Source organism: Chroicocephalus ridibundus, chromosome 6 (genome assembly GCF_963924245.1).
Source record: "Chroicocephalus ridibundus chromosome 6, bChrRid1.1, whole genome shotgun sequence".
NCBI lineage: Eukaryota > Metazoa > Chordata > Aves > Charadriiformes > Laridae > Chroicocephalus > Chroicocephalus ridibundus.
This window is the reverse complement of record NC_086289.1, coordinates 32,971,111-32,994,441: the sequence shown is the minus strand read 5'-3', so window position 1 is coordinate 32,994,441 and position 23,331 is coordinate 32,971,111. Positions and strand designations below refer to the sequence as shown.

The following is a 23,331-nucleotide window of genomic DNA, read 5'->3' as shown; positions in this document are numbered from 1 at the left end:
AAAAATGTCTTGGTTTTCCATGTAACTCAACTATGTATGCAACAGTCTGCTCACAAATGCTGTGAAGGTATTTCTGTGCATTTTGTTATTATAGTAAAAAACAAACCAAACAAACAGCTGCAGATGTCATAACAGAAGTCTTTTTATGCTTAAAAAAACCTTTTTCTCCAAATACCAGCTAAAACAAGGCCTTAAAAAAAAAATTTCCTGGTTCTGGGTACCACTAGCATTTCCACCATATCACAGTAATATTTGGTAACAGCTGCTTTTAGGAGTAGGGCTGGATGTTGACTTTATTCAGTGACAGAGAGGCAAAGCATTTCCTGTGAGATGCTGAGCCCTGTCAACTCCATTAATTCCACACAGAATTAAGACCCTCTAGCAAGACTCAATCCTGAAAGCTTTTCCTCCCATGTTTTCCAGAGTCTCTGCCTTCACCTTATTAGAGGGGTGAGAATATACTGCTTCTTGTGGGTGATGGTACAGCCAGTTATATCCCTAGTGGGAGGGATGCAGTGGACTGTCTCGGGTCACCGAGAGCAGTGCCTGCCATGGCCCATAGCAGCAGGCTGCTTATTACCCAAAGCCACAGCTCTTACAGTACTTCCAAGCACTTGGGGGGGGGGTGGGGTTCATGTTCTTGTCTCTCTTTTACAGGCCCGTTCTGCTTGAACATCTCAGAGAAACAAGAGCAGATAAGAAGAGGCTTCGCAAAGCTCTGAGAGAGTTTGAGGAACAATTCTATAAACAGACAGGAAGGTAAATAACCAGCTCAACAAAAAGCCCTCTCCTCCTCCCCTTTGGGCTCCTGTGCAGATGAGTGTGTTTCTGCTGGGGGGGTACTCTTGGGTGAGCAGGCCAAAGGAGCTGCAGCTTCTGGGACTGGGGACAGGGACTGGGAGATACCATGGAGGGGTCTGGGCTCTGTGGAGATGTCCATCTCCATGCTTAATTCCCCCAGGATGTGAGCATCTGTGAGGACGATCCGGATCTGGGGATCTTTCAGGATGTGCCTGCAATGGGTATAAACCCTGTTTCCAGAGCTGAAGGGAGGCTGCTAAAGAGTGCAGGGGTTACACTTGGCAGCTGGGCCATTTTTAAAAGGCCAGATGTAGAAACAGAAGCCAGAGCTCCTTTCACCCATAGATAAATGCTGGCTATTTTTCACTCTATTTATCCCCTCCCTTCATTTAGCAAACTTGCTTGGTGAAAACCACGGAGGATATGGGCATGCAGTACTCTGCTAGCAGTTTTCAAAGCCCTGTGTAGTAACTTCTCTGCATATTTTAGAATGAAGTAGTTATGCTTGCATAGCTGACAAGAATGAAAATTACCTGGTATATAAAAAGTCAATATTTTAAAACCTGTTATTTCAGTCTATTAGAGCTTTTCGTCCTGTCAAATTGTCTTTAGTTACCTACAGTTAGGAAGAAAAATAATAATCCAACCCAATCCTCATTAGTTGTTACAGAATTAATTTTAAAGACTATGTCTCCTCTTAATCATAGAAGTGATAGCACTTTTATTTGCTTTTCGTAGGAGTCCTCAAAAAGAAGATCGGGTGCCAATGGCCGAGGAATACTCTGAATACAAGCACACGAAAGCCAAAATCAGGCTCTTGGAGGTTCTCATCAGTAAGCATGATATTTCCAAAACAATCTGAAGGGAATGGATTGCCGTGGTATTGGTCTCTAGCAAAAAAAAAAACAAATAATGAAAAAGAGGCAGTAATTTTACAGGTCTTGGTCTGCTGCACAATTATTTGACACACTGAGATTTTTGATGCACTTTACCAATTGTACTAGCTGGGATGAGCGAGGACAGCAATATGCAAGAATATTAAGCACGGGTGAGTGGACTATAGTATATATTTTTTCCTGTTGAAAAAGCCTTGAAGTGCACTGTGAGAATGTTAGACATTAAGGGGATGCTGAAGTATTGTACATCTTCAGTTTGACCGGCTCTTAGTTTTAAGAAGCGTGAGGAAATGCTCTCCAGGTTTTTAGTACGTGACGATGTACCACACATTTCTTTCCAGAATTAACATGCACTATAATTAACTATTAATGTTGTTTCTCAACATGCTGATTCACTAGATTAAAAGAAACATGAGCATAAAATAAATGAAGGAAAAACTCATGAAGGCGCTGTATCTTTCAAGACAGAGTTGCCGTCCAATTCCGGTAGCTTCAAAGGTGCACACAAAGAACCAGTGCCAGGATTTGGTCTAAAATTCTGGGAGTAGAGCAAAGTGATATTGCCTATGCAAAAAAAAATAAATAAATAAAAAAAGGCTGCAACATGACTGCCAAATAGAACTATTGGGTTTTTTTAGAAACGAAAGTGTTTGGCAAAACAAAATGGATACAATATACTGGGAAGAGATAAAACAAATGTAGTGGCTGCTGTCTTTTCCACTCTGGTTCACAGGACCTGGCTCATGGTATTTAAAATTCAGTAAATAGATCGACTACATGCTAATTTTTATTTCTGTATTAAACCTTGCACTTTATTTTGCCTGATGCTATAACTTTTGCTTTTCTAACTACCAAAGCTCGTTTAGACGCATGCACTTTGTAAAATGTCGAAGTATTTCTTGTGTTATAAATTGCCACATATATATATATATATATATTAAAACAAGACTAGATTATTGCATTATGCTGAGTTATTTTGGATAGATAAAGTACATGATATATAATCGAGTGTCACAGTTATCTGGGTGAGGAATGTTAGACTTCTTGTTTACGGAAAATAAGATTATAAAAAAAGATATTTTTCCATTGGAATTATGCATCTTTCTTAACTTTCAGAGCACCACACTTTGTAATATTAAGGAGATTTTTTTCACTATTTGTGATAGACCATTTGTGTGAAAAGAGGACTATTAACAGGAGGATTATCACTGGTTTTTGTACTAGAAATGAAAAGCAGGGATTCTGGGAAATACCTAGCCCAGACATAAAGGAAGGAAGAAAAATAAAAGAAAAGGGACTTGAATCAGTTGAATCACATTTAGTGTTTTGCTTTAACTGTCATTTTGTATTGACCACGTAGTATAAGCAACCTGTTTTCTATCTTGGTAAGAAGATTTTCATTTTATGAAGCCTATTCTGTACCAACCGTGTTTGTATTTCTATCGTATGTAATGGCTCGGCATGATTTTGAAGACGTACGCGTTTTCAAGTAGCTTGGAGGAAAAAGTATGAACACTAGAAAAGGAATTTTTTATTTCTCAGAGGTTTGCTGTTTCAGTGTACTGACTTAGTAATTTATAACTTAACTTTTATGAATCAGAAATGGTCTCCTTCGTAAATCTGTTTTAATTAAAGTCATCTAGAGCAACAGGAACAGATACAGAGCTATTTGAAGTTTACAAACTACATCTTTGATAAGGGAAAATGATTTCATGACATATGTATACAATTGATATTAAAATGTAATCTATATATTCTATATGATTGTATAATATTTTATACAACAGTACAAATAAAATATTTTTCTATTATATTTATTATGTCGAGACACAGTTTCTGTTTTCAGTTAGCTAATATAAATAACATAAATAACACTGTCAAACAACACGTTGGAAGTGCTGACATTTCTAGGCTTTGAAATTTAAATCATGCTGCAATTACAACCTTTCATGCTGTTCGGAGTTATCCCAGTATTTGTTCAGTAGTTAAAATGAATGCATATTTAAACACCATTTAAAAGCCGTTATTTTTATTTTGCTAAAGCAGTTTATATAGGATTTTGTTATGTTTGGCAAGAAACAGAAAACAATTTTTGCAGCATCTAGGTATAAATGGTTGCCAGAAAGTAATCCAGGACTTCTAATCATTTGAAGCATCGGGGGAACAGAAGGGAAGGAGGGAGAGAAGAATACTAAAAACGCTATTGGAGATTTTGAAGACTCGTGTTTGCTTTTGGTGACAGCGGCATGTGCATGCTTCTGACAAAAACGTCTGACTATGGAAATGGGCAACAGAGGTTTGAAGGCTCCTAAGTAACGAGGGAAGTTTTAACGTCCAACACTGATATTGCAGGTCTTGCAGCTGGGATCTTTCTTTGCGTTTGCAGTAGACAAGCTCATTAGTTGGTGACCGGTAATTTCCGCAACTGTGCCGAGGGAGAGATCCACAGGATCAGTGTAAATTACCTCCAAAATAACATCCTGGGCATGATGGTAAACCATGACACCGTCTTCTTCATCGCAGGTCAGAAATTTATTATCTTTTATATTTAGTTGAGGAAGGCGCTGCTTACAGAATTCGTCTCCTGGTGATCCAACAGGGGCGATAACGAGAATGACGTAGTGGTAGGCTGTGTACATGCAGTAGAAGTCTCCAAAGTACAAGTTAGTGTTTGGGTTGAAGAGTTTTTCAGCTGCAATCTCAAACCTGTATCTTCCATAAGGTGAATCTTGTGGTGGCTTCCCAGTGTTAAACTCAGTGTTGCAGCTAAAGAAGATGCCTTCCAGCTTCCCGCTGATCGGAGAGCCATGGCTGCCACTGTTATCTTTAACAGAGGGCTGCATGGCATTCCCGTGATGCTCTCTACAAACGAATGACTGGTATTGTTTATTTTATAACACATGTTAATGGAAAAAGTGGAAAGTTAGGACATCGTGCTGTTTGGTAGCAGTACTGAAGGGACACAAAGGAGAACCGTTAAACTGAAAACTGGTTAGTGTCATGATCTTAGGACCAAGAAAATCAAGTGACACCAGGCTCAGAAAGACCCAGAATAACTCCTGCTCAAGGGAAAAACCTGCTTTTCCAGTCTGGCTTCTCTGTCAGCTGCGAGCTGTGTGGGTATCATATGCAGGCAAAGAATAGCACAAACAAAAAAGCCCTCAAACCGCCAATGTCTTTAATTAGCTGATTAATTCAGCCTTCCACTACAATTCTAACAATAAACACATTTTACTTTAATCACACGTTGAAAATTGCAAGTCAGTCTCAATATGCGGAATATACTGTTTGTTAATATGTATTTTTAGCATAGGCAGTATATATTTCATGTAGAAAACTGCCAGTGAAAGTTATTTCTGAACGATGTTTTTCAGAGAGCTTATAGGAAGGAATGTACTGTCTGCCATGGGTTTTTTTTTTTTTCCCCCCCAGATGATAATTTCAGGTCTAATTTGTCTACTGCTGACTTCAATCAGAGCAGAGCTGGGCACAGAGTATTAGGCAATTTGGTTAGTTTCCACTTTGGTTGGTATCCAGCTTCTGCAGTCACTAGTCCTAAGGGGAAAAAATGTACAAGACTAACTCCTTTTTTTTTTTTTTTTTTTTTTTTTGCAAGCTGAGCTCCATTTGAGCTCCATTTATTTCCAGTGAAAAGAAATGTTCAATGTAACAAGTGGATTTTTAAAAACCCCAAATCCCAAATTGTACTCAGCAGCATTAGGCTGCTACGTTTAGGAGAACAGTCCAAAACACCCCATCTAATCCTCCCTTAGCACCTGAGATTTTACATCGAGCAGGATGTTCCCCAGAACTTGTGCCCCACGCCTCTCTGGAAGCGCTGGTGACAGCTTGGCTCTGTCTGCACCTGCAACCGTGGGATGCCAGAAAAGGAAACATTCCCTTTTGTAAGTCAGTCCTGCAAAACACCAGATTTACTAGGCACCCTTAGAAAAATGCCTTTATGCACATTGACAGATTAAAGACGCATGAGGCTGTGGGGCCGGAGAGTCTTACATCCTCCTCTTGCTTTACCTTTACTCTTTTTTCTTTCTTTCTTCCCCCACCTTTGGGTTGTTTTTTTTTTTTGAGGAAGGGAAGCTAGCCAAGAGAGACTGTTCTCTCCCTGCTTCTAACTTGCAACAGCGCCAGGTAAAATGGTGCTGTGCGGGAGAAGGTTTTACTTGGTTAAAGCGTGAGGTAGCAGACAAAGCAAACAAATTCTGTGTATACATACAAAACAGTGCTGATCAACTCAGCAATGTCTCCAGCTGTGGTTTTTTCATTATTTCTAATCTCCTCAGCAGCATATCTTAATTTGACTCTAAAATAAATTTCAAAAGTTTTCTGGGTCATTCAAACACAATAACATAGTTATTGTCTCAAGCCCTATTTCACAAGACATTGAGTGGGGTGGGGTACAATGGGTTTTTTTATGAGTGAAACGACTACTAGGAAGAAAAAAATAAATCAGCTTGAATAACGACCAGCTCTGACACCTGAAAAGCCAGGATTCTCGCAGTTCCATTTCTGTGGCAAGATACTGACATCCAGTGGCCAATTAGGCTAATTATAGGTCACTCTTCCCGGGGATGTAACATGCTTTATGGCGCTCCCAGCCGAGGTAAGCAGCAGTGTCATGAACACCGCTCACACGCTCACGCTTCAAACCCTACATTTAGGGGTTGCTGCTTCAGCAGCGTGGCAGTTGCTCATTTGCCAATGCTACTAGAGCTACTCTACAAGCTTTTCCAAGCTTATTTACTAGTTATGACACCACAGAGGCCATTTGCAGGCATGGTGTGACAAGAAATTTTTCCTAAAAGGAAGCATGTGGTTAGGGTTTTTAACATAACATTCTATGTTATGGGTACAGTGGAAGGACTAGCCCACATGACCATATTAGTACATCCCTGATCAGAAAAGGTGACTATCAGTTACAAGTATTCTAGATTCATACCGACCCGGTAAAACACAGCTATTTGTCTCTTTAACTCACTAACAGAAGGGAAAACTAACGAGTTTCTCTTTGTATCAAACCAAGAAAGCACATAACAGGAAGGAGGTGAAAAGATACACTGCAATCAGCGTCACATTTGGCAGAACAAGGCCAAACCCACAGCTATAAACGCACCTCAGTGGCAATTTTCAAAGCTCTATGAACACCAAGGCAGGTGCACTATGATTCTATGGCTGAAAACAAAACTATATGAGAACCAGAACTGCCACAGGCACTTCCCTTCTGTGGTACCTAGTCCAGGATGGCCCCAGAGATTTACGAGGTCCTCAAAGAGCTGCAACAACTGCAATTCATTCTCTATCTCCATTGAGTTTTGCATCAATAAAATAATTCTTCCAAAACACAGAAGGGAAAGAGCAAACCCTGTGCTCTGGAACATACAAGACACTCCTGGAATCAAGCAGATAGTCATACTCACTACAAAGTGGGAACATTTCCAAGGGTGGTGGAAACTCCTTGGAGTTGGATTCCCTCGAGTATTTTTTTAATTCACCAGTTTTAAAAAACTTCTAGTTCTAGACGGGTACTAGTGTGACACCCACATAAAACTGGAATTCTGTGGCACAGCAGCAGCCCCGTCCCTCAACACACGTTAAAGAAGCACAGTCAGTGCTGCCGCCCTTCTGACACAGCGATGAAACAGATGTCGACACACCGCTTACCTCCCATCCGTGTTCTCCTAACAGCGCAAGGTTACCTCTGCATGCTGGTTGCTCCTCCTCAGTCAGTACATGAGCTTCGACTGCTTCTATTGAAAATTATTCTTTTCTATTGTAATAACACTTCCCGTTGCATGTGCAAAGGCACACTGGGTCTCCAACAGGAATAAGGAACCTACCTCCAGCTATCCCATTTATTCATGCCAACTGAAGCACAGTGTTGTAAAATTGTCTAAACATCATCCCCTCTCCCTCCCACACGACCTGTAAATCGCATTTGGTTTGCAGAGCCCCAGTTGCTATATTTGGGCACAGAAATGGGGCGGTTGTACATGGAGAGCAAATAGTGGAACTCTTATATGCAGGGAAATGCCTATGCACGCAGTTGTGCACTTCTATCAGACATCTCACTCTGAATTTCTTAGTACAATAGAAGCATTTGGCTACTAAACACTCTGTTATGATAACAGCCACTTTAATCAGGCTGGAGACCCCATGCATACTTCAGTTTCTGCTTCAAAACACAAACTTTTATTGCCTAATGGAAGTGCTGAGTTAAGCAAGGTGGAAGAATTAGTTGTATTTTTTTTTTTTCCCCCTTCTTCTGAACTGGTAATAAAGCATACAGACATTCTGCTCTAGCTGTAGCACAGCTGCCTCCATTTACTTATTTTCATTACTCCCTTAATTTGCCAAACAATTTTGCATATGCTTACTTTCTTACCTGATATAATCGAAGTATTCTTTGTGCTGATTCCGATAAAAAACAGACAGTTTAAGCATACGGCCTGCAATCACTTCAGCTTTTTCCAATAGCTGTGTTAGGTGAACTTTTGAATAATCTGTAAAGAAAAGACAATCTGCTAGTATGGGAAGCAGGAAAAACTACAATACTCTCCAAAAGCTACGCAGATGCACAGACTTAAAATTGGGAAGAGAGCCTCAGTTACATACCTCACATCGTGCAGCAGCTATACGGAAACTATATAGCCCAGCAGCCGTTTCCAACAGTGGCAACGGACACATGGCAGGAATGTGCATGTTTGATTCTACGCACTCCTTTCCCCAGGAATACCCTGCCAGCCTACCACAACTTTCAGCTCAGGATTTCCTGTGTTTCCTTGTATTTGGGCCTGCAGAGGAGCTGAGAATTGCCTTCCCAGACTTTGTCATTTGATAAACTGTTTGCTACAACGTACCTGGTTGTGAGCCAGTAACACTTCACGTAACTAAAAAAGCTTGCTTGGGACCCAGCCTAAACTGCCTCTCAACCGAGATGGGAGTCACACACAGAGCTCACTTCAGCGCTCGGCTTTCACACAGGCAACCACATTTGCACTAGGTGACAGACATCCAAAGGAGGAGACTGATACATCAATGACAGGCTCGAGAGAGGGCGTTGGTGGTGCTCAGGCTCTGCGGCATGCAGAAAGGGAGAGCAGCAGAACGCCTTAAGCAAGCTCTCTGTTAGGGAGCTGCCACTCTCTCTTCCCTCCACAGGTGCTAGTAGCCAGCAACAGGTCCACAAGCGGCCCCGCTCCACTTTGGTTCACCGCTCTCCTTTCCTGGGACAAGCAATCGTGCCAGGCACAGCCCTTTGGGGTTGCAGAACAAAGGGGCGCTCCAGCTGCCTCCCTCCTCTCATTAACACACCAAACCTGAGCGCACACAAAGCCTGAAGGGTAGAATTCCAGTTCCCAGGTGTGACTACTGTAACCCTACTGGCCCAGCTGGCACTGGTAGATGGCTCCCCGACTCATGCAGCAGAGCTAGCGTTAGTTGCATAGGTCCTGTGGTGCATGCATGGTTCCTCAGCAATATTACCTGCTGTGCAAAACTCGATGATTTCACTCCACTCAGAAACAACATAATCGCCATCAACTTGCTTTGATGCTGTCTGCACTGCCACTGTGTATTCTGTTCTTGGGCTCAAGAACCAGTGCCCGCGGACTGTCATAGGCAAAGGAACAGCTTTGGCCACCAATTTAGTGGGTACATCCTGATGGAAACACAAAGACAAAATAACACACAGGTCAGCAGTGCAACCAAATCACTCCACCGCCCCCTCCTTCCTTGTTTTTGTAATGTAATCCCCAGCCCCCGGCTCTTCTGTGTAACTCTCAGTTACTTCTCACAGTCTTTGGTGCAGCAAAGTGAACAGAGGACAATGCTCTATGCTCTGCTCTAACAGCTACGGTGTAACTGGCACCTATGAGTTTACTATTGGTTACAAGTGACTATAGACTGATACTATTATATATAGCCCAAATACATAATTCGGACTAGGGCCATTTGTGCTTAAGTCTGCAAGCAGGGAAAGACATGCTACCAACCACAAGGATATCTTAATTTAAGATCTCCTTGTGCTCTCACTGCCATCGTTTTCCTTCAGTCAGTGTCACCAAACAAAATTCTATCTGTGATCAATCAGTCCACCTATATCGCTGTTGATATCTTCCAAACCAAACTTCAACAGAAAAAAATTCCACACATTGCTGAGTAACTGTAAAATTGCAGCTTGTGATATTACAAGAACTGAAATGTGATCGACTGATAATCAAGGGTAAGATTTTGCTGTCACGATTCATTTTTTTTTTTGCTAATTCTCATTTAAATCAAGAAACAGCTGGGAGAAAACTTTATCTGTAAAGGACTCAGTTGTGTGCTCTGAAATAAATAATATATAAAAGATAGAGAAAAAGTACAAGGAAAAAGAAAAGAAACCTCAAATGACGTTTAAAGCTGACACCCTGGAACTACATTGCCAAGGCGTCCCGCTGGACTGTATTTGCTAACGCTAAAGCAGTCAGCAGCTGCTGCAGCTACAATCATTAGTCTTCCTGTCATCTTTTCTTTGGCAATGGTAAAAACTGCCTCCCCCTGGGTCAAATCTCTCTGCCCACAACCGGTGGTGGGTTTTGCCCCCATTACTTTTGGCAGTTTTTCATGTAACGGTAAGAGCCTCATTGCCCCCATGCACCAAAGCCCTACCTTACAGCTGGGCATCAGGAAACTCTTCTAACTGGACCAGAAAAGGGCAGATTACCCACAAGCACCTTAAATAGAGGGTTTTCTCTTGCACAGGTGGGAGGGAGGGGCAGATACGATGCTTTTCATAACTCTAATCTGTTGTTCTCTTTATAAGCATTATTTTTTTTTAAGGTTGCAATACTGACGTCAGGAAAAAATGTTCAAATGTGCATGTTGAAATCACTCTGGGGATTTTCGATTCTTTCCTTTCATCTCTTTCCTGCCCAGCTCTCGTTCCTGGCTGAGCCCCCAAAGAAATGCAAAGGAGGTTATGTGCCGGCCGGGATTCTGCAGTGGCAGATGGCTGCTCCACCACCAGCACTTACCAGACAACTCTAAAGGTACCTAGACGGCAATAACTTCCAAGAACAACCTGGACGCACTGAATAAGGAAGCAGAAAGGTATACGAGTCACGCTACCTCTTCTCCTTTTTGGGAGGAGCTGCCTACTTTGCAGTCCCTTTTCATTGCCAAAGCAGCAGCTTTCAATTTTCAGCTTTCTGCCATTTGATCTTATCCATTCCTTTGCCAGCTCTGCTCCTAGGACACACTGTGGGAACTCGGCACACCCAGGTTCTAGTCCTAGTTTTGCTAAATATCTGAGCCTCATTTCCTATTACATGGGAATAATCATACTTCTATCTTTTTAAAAAAAGGGGGAGGGATGCAAATTGCATTGAGAAAAAGACAGTCTTATTAGAATTCTAATCTTTACATGCTAATACCAATACAAATCTCCTCCTGCACAGATATCATGACAACAGTTTTAAATAATAACACTATATGCACCCTAAATATGCTGAATATATTTTATATATTTGCCAACAGAAAAGGTATCGTAAGGAATGAACCATTCATTTATGCTCTCTTAGGTACAGAAGGAAAGAATCAGCCCCCTTTCCTGAAGTACAGCGTTTATCTACCAGGTTATCTAGGGATATCCCTAGTCACTTCCTCACAGCCATGTAGGAAAACTGAGACTTAACACTAACTCTCTACAAGTTAGAAAACAGTTTAAGCTGGTGATCTGGGCTTATCACCTGTGAGAGAGACAGGCACATGCAGACAGTGATTTACCCTATCTGCAAGCTAAGTGAGGATGATTTTTTCCCCCTGAAATGCCTGTCTCCTTCCACAGCCTGACTGCTGGATGACTCCTGGGAATAAGTCCCAAGGCTCTTTTTTATAACTAAGTGGTAGGACTCCCTCTTTTCTTTCTAAAAAGCTAGGAGAAGGGGCACTGATATCCTTCCCCTTGCTACAACAGCTTTGTAATGAAGGCAATGGATGGGTGGGGGGATTCAGTCCCTGGCGCTGCAGCTGCCAGGTTATCAGCTCCCAGCAGCTCTGCCGCTGAGCTTCTGCCCTGACACGCGTATAACTAATGTTATAGGGAGGAAGGATGCGAGTCTCTAATCATACTAGGGATACAGCAGATTTTGAATTTGAGCAATTTTTAAGCTCATTCTAAAAAATTGTGTTAAAAAATACTTAGTGCTAAAGATGCCTGAAGCAAACACGTGTGCTCCGGCACAGATTTAAGAGTATTCAGTCTCTGCAGTTCTCTCACCCACCCTGCCTGCTGTCGGGATTTCCATCACTCTGGCTGCGGGGAAAAAAAACACCAACACCACCCCCCCCCCCAAAAAAAAAAGCTTTACCAAAGTCACTAACACAATTAGTACCAGGAAATTTTAAGTTAATTCTGACAAGACATCCGACTTACTCATTGTTTTAATTGATAGGCTTTAGTCTCCTGTTCTTACAAAACCAATTACCTCTCTCCTTTGACTAAACACTTCATCACCGTAAAAAGCTAGGGAATTGCTCAGAAAAACAAAATAAATCTACTGGCTTATCTTTATTACACTACCAATACCCTTTTTTTTTTCTTCCTCTCCATTTTAACATTAGTCTCGTCACTGTGATACAGATTTTGAAGTGAATATAGTGTTTGATCTAGTTGGGTGGCTCTACCTTTTACAAAAACAAATTTTACATCTTTAGATCAGTTCACACACCAATTTAAAAAAAGTAGATTAATAAAATGAAAAAAATTAAAAAGAATCCATCCAAGTAAACACTTATATTAAAAGGTACATTTATTCCTGCAGGATAAAATGGCAATTCAAATTCAAAGGTTGTTAGTCCAAAAGTAATAACAGTAGGAAAACCCGAACATATCCTATTTTATTTGCTACCACAATTAAAAATGGGTCATAATAAATGGCTATTACAACATTAAATTTGGTAGTGCTTTGCACACTGGTTCCTAGCAACTGCAACATCTTAGCCAAACACGTAAAATTCTTGATTTCAAGCAGTAGTGATTTTTCATTGCAGTTCATGAATATGTTACTTCTAACCACATTAAAACAAAAAAAAAGTCAAATAAGGAAATGTGAAAATTATATGCATGCTATTAATAGCAGTCACAGGAAAAATACTCTCACAATAAACAGACTTGGAGAAATTGGTGGAAATACTTCCTGCTTATCCCACTGGTTTATAAGCCAATAGTAATTTAGGTGTTGGTGGAATTAGAGCTCTCATATTTGTCTGGATGGTTGTTTATGTCTTGGTAAACCTTATCTTTTAGAGATATTGCCAACATTGTTTTGAAATGTGCAGATGATTGTGGTGTTTAATCTCCTATCTCATTCCATGTTTCTCTAGACATCTCAGTATTTCAACTGTTCTGAGGTCAAAGCAAATTTTGCTGGATTTGATAACTACAGATTCTGCAATACATTCAGTATGTCCCCGCATCAGTGGCTTGAGGTAAGAGGCCAGATGAATATTCAGGTCACAGTGCTGAACGCTGCAAACCCAAATTGCTGGAAGCCTTCCTAGAAGGGCATTAGAATTTGTGACCGCTCTGTTGAAATGACATGTGTTGCTCTCAGGAGTCTGTCACTGAACAAGGACAGGCACAGAATACAGAAAGTGTTTAAATAATGGTTAGGAACTAGTCAGGAATAAAGATGTCTATCTTGCAATACATTGTACAGGTTCCAAAACTGTTTTAATGTCAAATGAAATAGAAAAGGTAATGTTCAGTTCTCCATTAAACAAATACATTTGTGCGTACATGCGCATAGGCTAGAGATGGAGAAGGTGTTCTGAGTAAAACCTGTCAATCGGATTGCTCAAAACCCACCTTTGCTGGATGTCCAATACCTGTTTCCCATGGTCTGGCTTTGAAAGGTTAATAAAACTCTGAGATTCATCTATTGGAAATATTTCCACCTTGATTTTTAAGTGAAAATTACCTTGTGTTTAAATTTGTTGGAATTCTTGTTTTCTTTCTTGTTGAGATCGATGAAATAATGAGTAATGCGGTCCTTGGATTTAGAATCCATGTCCCAGGAAATCTTGAAGGAATCACATGTGATGTTACTTATTTTGATGTTGTGCGGGACTGGAAGTTCCTCCATCTCTGCAATCCCGCTATCTTGTGATTTATTCCCTGCATAAAAAGCAAGCATGATTCGTTCAGTTAAAGGCCTATTAGATATCTGTTTTCTGTGCTCCAATACAATCACATCTCTGAAGAGCCTTTCACAAAGTCTCATAGGTGGTGCTCAGAAGCAACTATGAAGTACAATTATGCAAGTCCCCGTTTCAGTGATGGGAAATATTGGAAAGGGATGAAATTCCTCATGTGGATAAGCACCACTAACATGTAAGCAGCATGCCCAGACTGGCTGGTATCACAACCGTGTGCAGTTGTAGTTTAAGGATAAGAAACATCTGAAGGCATCTGGTGCCACAGTGTTTAGTTAAGATGCCAGCAACATCCACAGTTAATATAATGGCCCTATCCATACCCCTCAGTGACATAAATACAAACAGAAATCATATCCAACCTAAAACTCTTTTTCAAGTACAAAGTAAAACCAATCTCTTCAAGGATTATAGATGGTATATACACATATGCATACACACATATAAAAATCTGTCTCCTTCACAATGAAACAAGTAACTTGTTCAGCCACAATAAAAGGCACCAATTTCATTTTCTGGTCCTTCTTTTCTCTGTTCTATTTGCCCAGTTGAGACCCTGCAGTCTTCTTGGGAAGTTTTTTCTAATTTCTCTAAGTGCTTATGGTAGCTAAACAAATGACCATTGACCCCAAAAAGCATCACAGGTTCTAAGATTGGGTCGTCCTTTAGTTCCCAAGGCAACCTTATAGTACAGCCTTCCGTGAGCATTAAAACTCAGAAACATTAGGGGATCTTGCACTACATAAGACACAAGCCAAAAGCAAAGAAATAATAAAATCAAGCAGAAATACAAGAAAAATGAGTGGACAGAAAGGAAAAAAATAGAGAAGATGATGTAAGAGATGGAGTAAAGAAACATGGCACAAAAAAATAAAATGAAACATAGACAAGAATAGAAAAAACAATGGAGAAAATCAAGGCTAATGCCTGTGTAAGGAAGAGAGTAAAGTTCCCAAAATTCTGTCCAGATGAGGCAGATTGGAAATCTATGCAGAGATGCGAAGGAACACATTGTCAGTATTATTTTTAGTCACATTTTATTATAGAAAAAGATTGTATTTATATACTTCCATCATAACTGATAAAAAACTGGGAGACAGAAAGTGAGTCTAGTCTGTAATAATAATAAAAATGTGATTTGGAAAACATTAGGGACACTTCAACCTATTGACATACATTGTCAGAGAGTTATACCAACACCTCAATGCAAGAATATCAAGATGGCCTGATTGTTCAAAATTCTCCTCATGGATATATGAAATTCAATCACAGAGTCTGCAAAATCCATAGATTTCCAGCTAGTACTCTGAATAAAGTAATTTTACTGATGACTTCAAGAACCAATAATAACACTTTTCTATTTTTGTTCCATTCTATGCATTTACATCCAGCAGTTTGTCAATTCTTTCATCATCCTATCGCTCTTTTTTTCCTTTTCAACCAATATCAAAGTCAAATGGCACATGGCCTTGCGCAAAACCCTATCCTATTTGTGCCATCCACAATGACATTTTCAACAGCTGCACTGGCTGCAACTGGCTCCAAAATACCAGTCATTAACAAAAGCTTTCTGTTCATACGAAATACCTGGTAAGTGCTTTTCCCAACATGACACCTCAGAAAGCCAGCAGGGAGAAAATGGCATTGCTTTCTTTTGCAAGCATTTTGTATTTGAAAAATGAGTGAAAGCTCTACCAGGCACACCAAAAAGGCTCCATGGGATTGCTCTGCCAGGAGCGAGGCCCTGTGTTTAAGCAGAAGATGGAGGGATGCTGCTGAGGTTCCCAGACCTCCCAGAGAGCTGGACGGGCTTGGATCCCAGCACAATGAATAACTGCATAAAGACCTGAACAGATATGCAGTCAGGAATCCAAGCCATCTATGTCCACAATACACTAACACGTGACTTCGCTCCAAAAGTATGCTTCTCTACTCCATAACTATGAGCCCTAGCTGTGTTACAAGCAGCCAAAGTAGTTTAAGCTTCAGCAGACACGTGCAAAGCAGTAATGGCCACTAACAAACAGTAACAGAGATGAAAAAAGATTTTGGAGCACACCGATGACAGTCAAAGAGCAAAAGTGCTTCTGTAAATAGGTATTGTTTTCTGTACATTTCTTGGAAATAATGTCTGGCATACATCTTTAGATGTCTGCACTCCTGCTCCTTTCACTTTCTTTGCTTAAGAGGTGAATAAATAGTTTAAGTAAATGTCTAGCAGAAAATCTCCCAGTAACTTTTAGCAACATTTTTAATATGTCAGAAAAAGAAACCACTTGTGTTACTAAGTGCTAAGCTATCCTTTTTTTTTGTGATGGAACAAAATCCAAAATAAACACTTCTCAGGAATCTTTGAAAGTGGAAAAAAAAATCATTTTACAGGTTTTGAAATACAAACAGAATACGAACAGAATTTGAAATAAGAATGTAAAATACCTCACAATCATCATCAGCAAGCAATACTCCATTTTCCCTTCTATTTAGAACATGAAGCACCTGTGAAATTTGTAATGCATGTTTTGATACATATTTGTGTAGTCCTGAATGATAAAATCCATTAAGCTGACAGGCAGTAACAGGAACCTTATAATGATATATAGTTTTAATACAGAGAATGATGGTTCAGTGGGCATTGGTAAATGGTGACTTTTGAATAGCAACTGGTGGACCATTCATGGGAACAAGGAAAAAAAGGACAGAGCGTGAGAAGCATGCTACTGCTTTCTTAGATGCTAAGGAACTGACGCTAAGGAACTGATGGTAGGAACCAAACATGCAGATACTGGGCCAGCTTTGCCCACTCAGCCGACACCCCAGTGGTTCAGACCACCAAGAAATTTTAAAGAAGCATTTTCTTGCAAAGCTTAAGCTTTAACTCAGAATCTGGGTCCTGCAAAAACTAGTGCTTTTCAATGTTAGGAACACCATTCTGTCCTGAGACTTACTGGAATACGACATAAAAATGTGAGATACAGTGTTTGACATCACTGTACTGTAATTAACTAGAAAGAAATGACAATGAGAGGATAGCACAGAAGCAGAGTCAGAATATCGTATCCAGTCTGGCAATGTATCTACACCATTTATAACAACTACATATCATGGCATATTTCCATTAGAGTTTATCAATATTATAAAAGCATTACAACTACTATAATATATAGCTACATACCTACAAGACAAAATAGTACGAATGGGCAGAATTTTCAATAGCAGAAGGGTAACTTTGAGCTAAACTTGGAAGTCAGGTGTTTAGGAAAATACTACTCTCTGCTTTTAAAGTGGGGGTTCATCTAGGCTCTGAAAATATCTTCAACCAAACCAGTTAAAAACGCTGGCTGCTACAAGAGACTGCTGAGTGGACCACTTGCTAGTTATAACTAGAGACTTCACATGTGTGGTAGATGAAATATAGATGTCACGAAGATCAAAAACTGACAGGTATAACTGACTAAAAAGGTAACGCATTTGTACCTTGCCTTTTTTCCACTTGTGCTTTAGTGAATATTTTGAATTGGTTCTCATACTGGAAAGCATGTCCACTGCAAATCAGTTCTTCTTTATACCAGGATCGATTTAAAGAATAGATCAACATCAGGAAATAGGATGTCTACTAAAAGCAGAAATAAGCAGCTGAACTTACTCGACACCAGCATACAGTTGCCCTAAAGCACTCCAAAACTCCAGCTGAAAGGAAGTTACTATGGTTACGGATGTGAAAATAGGTGGAGAAGGCCTTAGAACTCACTGCTTTCCCATTTGTTGCTTTGCCACTTCACTGAGGCTAAATTGATCTTTCTTTGAAGCATCACAATCCAGACTAAAATTGAAAAGGTAGCATAAGAAATGTTGCTCCAAACAGCTTAAAATCAAATTAAAACAGATCAGCTTCCAATTAAAATGGCTACTTCATTTTGCACCTTCATGTTCCTTCAACACTGGAAGCGACTGCGGGACTGGATAGAAACACTGCTTTCAGGTTTCTTTTGGGCAGGAACTTACAGGAGAGTCAGTAGTCAAACAAACCTGGTCTCCCTGCCAAAAAAACTAGGCATGTCATCCCTGTGTGCCGCAGAAACACTTCTGTTTTAACAAAAAAACAGTTCACTTTTAGAACAAGCAAAAGGTCCCAGTGATTCTTGACCCGTATAATAAGAAGTCAAAGACCACTCATGTGTGCACAGGTCACACTGGAAGCATCAAGACTTTAAATTTCTTCAAAGCCAAACAATAAATACAACACGCCAGCTTTACTGACATCAGCTGGAGAACTGCAAGATTAATGCTTTACGCTCCTATTCACAGGCTTATCTCTCTCTGCCATATCCAGAGTTAAATTTCAAGTTAAATTTTCTAATCAATTTTAAAGCAGTTATGATACTCACTGCTGCAGCTGAGCCAAAATGCTGGCAAATGGGTAACAAACACATTTTATTTATATACACATAGACACACTTAATTTAGTATCCTCATTATATCTTCTACTTACATAAATTATCTCTGAATGGGAAAAAAAAAGGCCAAAAATTCCCATTGAACATGCATGGCTTTCATCTGCTACTATTGGAGACAAATGATAAGACTTGGAAATTGAAAGCCCACACTGAAAAGATTTGGAAAAGGATGTTGTTTTTCTTTAATTTGCCTCGTAACGCAAAACAAGTTGAACCATTCATTACATCTGCAGCAGTGGAAGGATGGTGAAGAACCTTACACAAGCCCTGACTGGTAGTTACTGAGCATTCACCATCACTGAATTTTTATAATTTTAGAATACTTGATCTTTCTTTTTCCTTAGTTCTAAAAATGCAGAACTTCACAGCAGGGCAAGGAAGTACATGCCTACTGATTTTTCGTTTCACAGAAAAACTGTTTATGTTATCCACAAAAGAAATCCTGAAAGGGCTAATTTGTAATCCACTCTCTAAGCATACTTACAGATCACAGAAGTGAGTTTTATGAAACTAGACCAGTAAAATAATACATTTCTGGGTTCCTATGACCTTGCTTATAGATGTTTTGACTCTGATACAATCTTGGCAAATATATTCTTGCTATTAAGCATTAAGAATGAAAAAAAAAATTAAATGAAGCAGTACGATACACATTTAATGAATATATAGAATCCCTACACATACATCTGTGTTTCCCATAGTTTGAATGTAATTCCTCACTTAGAAACGTTAAGAAGATGGCTTCATGATCAAAGGTTGTACACCAGACACGCTGCAGTAGAACTCCTAAGTATTCAGAACTCATGCGATTTGTACTCAGCAATCAAATCACACCCTCTTTCCCGTAACTCCATCCACAAGACTAATATGCCACCTTTCACAGCATTAACTACGTGGCTTGCTGCACTATGCAACCATGAAGAATTACCCGGCAGTCAGGAAACAAATTCACAGTAAACAGAACTTGCAAATGACTGAATACAATGACATAATAGCCATCCATCAACAGGGAAAAAACGACAAATATTACAGCCATAATGAGTGTGATTGCTTGTACGCAGTGTGAAGTAAACTTGTGAAATATTCATTCAACCACAATGATGTTCATTAAATCTGGAGAAATTAAAAGAAGGCATGGCCAGGTGAAATCCTTTTCTCTGCTGGAGCTGTGAAAGTATCCCTTCAGTAATCATGGATGACAAAATATAGATGTAAAATATTACTATTTATCTGCAATTTAGCCTTGGATACTGGGGGTAATGACCAGCAAAGTATATATAAGAATGCTTTTCAGATTGCGAATTCCCCTTCACGGGGTTTAGATTCAACCAATTCAGATATTTGTCCAATATCTGGACAAAAATTATTTATCCATTTTATATGTGGAAAAAACGCAAATATCTAAACAGAATTTGGAATAAAAGAGGGGGGGGGGTCTGTTTGAAGCATCGCTCAAACAAATTTAGAGCTGTCCTAAGTAGTGGGGGAAAGTTACACATCCCTGAAGTGCTGTAAATGCGCTTTGTATTACAGAGCCCAAACATGCCAGGGGAACAACCAACGGAAAAGGGAAGAAAGCGATAAAATGGCTTTTCCTTGCATTACTTTAAAATCTCTTGTCGACTGTGTTTCCTGCTAAGGCTTTGTCCTTCTGTCCCTCAAGATGCAAATTACATCAGCTTAATGAAGTGTAACTTACATTTTCATTTAAACCCATTATGAACCCCCCTCAACACGTACAAATAGATTTGCCTCTTTTGGCATTGCACTGGAAAATCTCCAGTTTTATGGACAAAGACAAATCATCTGGTTCTAAGTTTCTTTGTACTCAGGGATAAACCTTCAGTGTCTTTAGAGTCATGTTGTGGGAAACATGGACTTCTGATGCTTTTGGAGCAGACATTCAAAAAATCACTATTATGCCTCTCCTAAGCTACCAACCCCATTGCCATGGATCTTTGAAAAAATGTTCCCAAAGGATCTGGAATAACATTAAGGCATTTGGGGCTGTCAATCTGTACTTGTAAATCTCACACTTGTCCTTGCATCTGAAATGGTTGTTATTAAGAAGTTTCTTTACCTGAGGATGAAACTCTTTGCATTTAATATGGTCTACATTTAAAACAAACCGCAACATGAACAGTGGAATCCTTGTCAGTGATGGCTACTTCCAGTTACAATCCTGTGTTTTCCAGCTGTAAGTTACAGAGAAACATCCTAAGAGCTGACTAGTCTAGCTACAGCCTTCACAGCTGACTTGGGAACAGCGGTTTCTTAAACTTTGATTTCACGATGATTTGCAAAAAACATCTGTTTAAGACCTCGGTTCAATTTTCCAGAAGACATCCACATATTTAGAGATTTCAAATGAACATAGAGTTAAAAGTCATGGAATCTGCTAATTCCCAAAGAATTTAATTGAAAATATAGAAATGTCACTACTCCTTATAGTCAAAGCACTCATTTAAGGCTCAATTAAAACTTGGTAGAGGAACAGCAAAGTAAATAACAGGTCGTGCTAAAATTCTCTCTGAAGACTGGCTGTCCTCTGAATTTACCTCTAGCAGCAACAAAGAAGAAAACAGTTCAAAACACTTTCCAAAAATGAGATCTTTTGACATTTAGATGTTGAAAAACGGCTTTCTGATGGGGGGGGCGGGGCGAGGGGGAGATGATGGAAAACTACGTGGTACAAACCACATTACTTTAGGGGGACTACACAGACAATAACGAAAACTAAGCCTACGTAACATACTGAAGAACCTCTAACACTGACCTGTGGCCCAGGATTGAAGGTTTGCTACAAAAAAGAAAGCCTAGATTCAGTGGTAATTGCTTCATTCACCCACAACATGGCTGGCTCGGCTAAAGCAACTCAAAGCAGCTTCTAAGGTTGCTGCAATTTTTTATGGCAGGTAAGACAGCCGGAAACTACTGACCTGACTGGGAATGCCAAAAGCACAAGGAAGCCCTGGTAATACCCCACAACTAGCCACTGGGAGGAAAACCAGTGGAACAGTCATCAATGCCACTTCTGCGTCACCACAATATTCTCCTACACTGACATAATTTCACTCATCTGGTTCACGTAGTTTGGGGTTTATCCGGGCTGCTGTCATGCAGAAGATAGTGCATCAAGTGCTGCACTGTGCTGTCTTTAGAAAGACATACAAGATAGGAACACCTGCAGTTACTTCCCTGAAGCAGCTCCATGAAAACCTAGGAATTTGATAAGGGAAATGTGACTAAGGTTTGTGAGCCAGAAAATAAGCAAGGTGAGACTTTACCTACATAGCACAAAATTAAAAGGTAATGCTGGATCCTTAATACATTCTGGGAAGATATCTGAAAATCAAAAGATATGTAGATGAGGATGACAGGCATAGAGGAATAACCTATAAAGTAAAGCAATTTTTGAGACTCTGAAAGATCAGGTTTACATTATATGCAGATACCAACAGCACATGTAATAAACACACCAAAAGCCAAACAAAATCTTATAATAGAAACCACATGTTTTTTCAAATGTCACCTTTCTCACATCTTAAAATATATCCATTGGGGAAAACAGAAAGCGTTTTTCTTCAGTTAACATTTTCAATACAATGAGAGACATCAGCTATGACCTTTTGAAGCAGAAATGTTTGATGAGAGGGGACCAACTTCACAAAGAGCACCCAGGTACCATGCACGAGAAATCCTCTTACTAGATACTGATACTAACAACGGAAAACAACTCAGTCAGAAACTCTAACTCCCATAAAATGAACAGAGACATCTTTACACCTTCTGAAACAGAAAAATTTCTACCTTTCCTTGTCTTGATAATTCAGCTGATTGTTTATATACCGGCTCTATAAAGGTAAAATACTAAGTTTGTAATTCTGGAAAATTGATATAGACCGACAATATTTGAGCGCTATAATTCAGACCGAATTCTCCAACTTACTGTGGAGGTATTTTATTTACTCAAAAATTCAATAGGAGGGAGAATTATTCTGTCTCTATAACCATCAAAAACGACAGGGAAGTGCCAGGAAATTATATATTAGCTACATACTTTAAATTTAACTCAGCAAAAATACATCATCGTGTTTTTCTCCTGAGTTCTGGAATGAATGGGTCCCTGTCCAGCTGCTAGCTACAAAAAATTGTTTTACTGGACCAGGACAATATGTCCCTACCAAGCAAATAATTAACCAGAATATCAAGAATTTCAATGTTCCCTGCAACACCTTGTTCAAGAGAGACGATGAAATCACACAGAGGAAATACAACATCATTTATAAAATTATCAAAATCAAGGCTGGTATTTGTTAGGCCATGGAAGTGGCACTTCTCTAGGATGGCTATTCTATTTCAAAATTCCACTTGCTATGCGTAATCACATAAATAACATTTATGCTTTATTTCTGCTTCTTTTTATGTACAAAAAATGAGTGAATAGTCTCAGATTCTTAAATGTCTCTCTCTCCTCTCCCCAGAACCCTGGTAAACTAACTCCCAATACAGATTTTTATATTTATACAAGCATATTTAAGAATATTTTCTAAATAAGTATCCTTGTAAAACCAATTCCTCATTAGATAGAGAATGCCTGGCTCTATCAATCTTGTTAGAGGGATAAGCCCCTCTAAATCTTCTCCACATTTCCTCCCCATGTCTGACACTACTGTCCTGCATTTTCTAGTAAGACAATGTGCACTCTGTCCACAATTTAAAAAAATAGTATTGAAAATGAAGTCTTACTTATTTATGATATGTATTATCTATATTTACTGAGAGTTTTTTAAAATGTTCATATACAATTGGATTCTCTTGTTACTTGGTTTTAACTCAAGGCTTAATTTATCTGTTTCCTACTAATCTACACCATTAGCAGGAATATTCCACGCTGTAAAACAGAGACAACAAAACTGGACTCTGTGAGCACAATTGTGCCTTTAGTACAGCCATCATCTTCAGCA

General features: G+C 39.5%; 2 protein-coding genes across 7 annotated transcripts in view; one reads left to right on the top strand and one right to left on the bottom strand.

Annotated features, from left to right (window-relative positions):
- The window catches only part of FAM13C (family with sequence similarity 13 member C), a 65,468-nt gene extending 62,105 nt beyond the window's left edge, over positions 1-3,363 (top strand). For all 5 annotated transcript variants that reach the window (XM_063337955.1, XM_063337961.1, XM_063337960.1 and 2 more), the window contains 2 exons: positions 658-759; positions 1,540-3,363. In XM_063337955.1, the coding sequence (XP_063194025.1) occupies positions 658-759; positions 1,540-1,663 (226 nt within the window). In that variant the 3' untranslated portion in view covers positions 1,664-3,363. The remainder of the gene's footprint in view (positions 1-657; positions 760-1,539) is intronic.
- The window catches only part of PHYHIPL (phytanoyl-CoA 2-hydroxylase interacting protein like), a 59,753-nt gene continuing 39,725 nt past the window's right edge, over positions 3,304-23,331 (bottom strand). For both annotated transcript variants that reach the window (XM_063337971.1, XM_063337970.1), the window contains exons 2-5: positions 13,676-13,872; positions 9,198-9,372; positions 8,098-8,215; positions 3,304-4,559 (exon numbers count right to left, since the gene is read on the bottom strand). In XM_063337971.1, the coding sequence (XP_063194041.1) occupies positions 4,025-4,559; positions 8,098-8,215; positions 9,198-9,372; positions 13,676-13,840 (993 nt within the window). In that variant the 5' untranslated portion in view covers positions 13,841-13,872 and the 3' untranslated portion in view covers positions 3,304-4,024. The remainder of the gene's footprint in view (positions 4,560-8,097; positions 8,216-9,197; positions 9,373-13,675; positions 13,873-23,331) is intronic.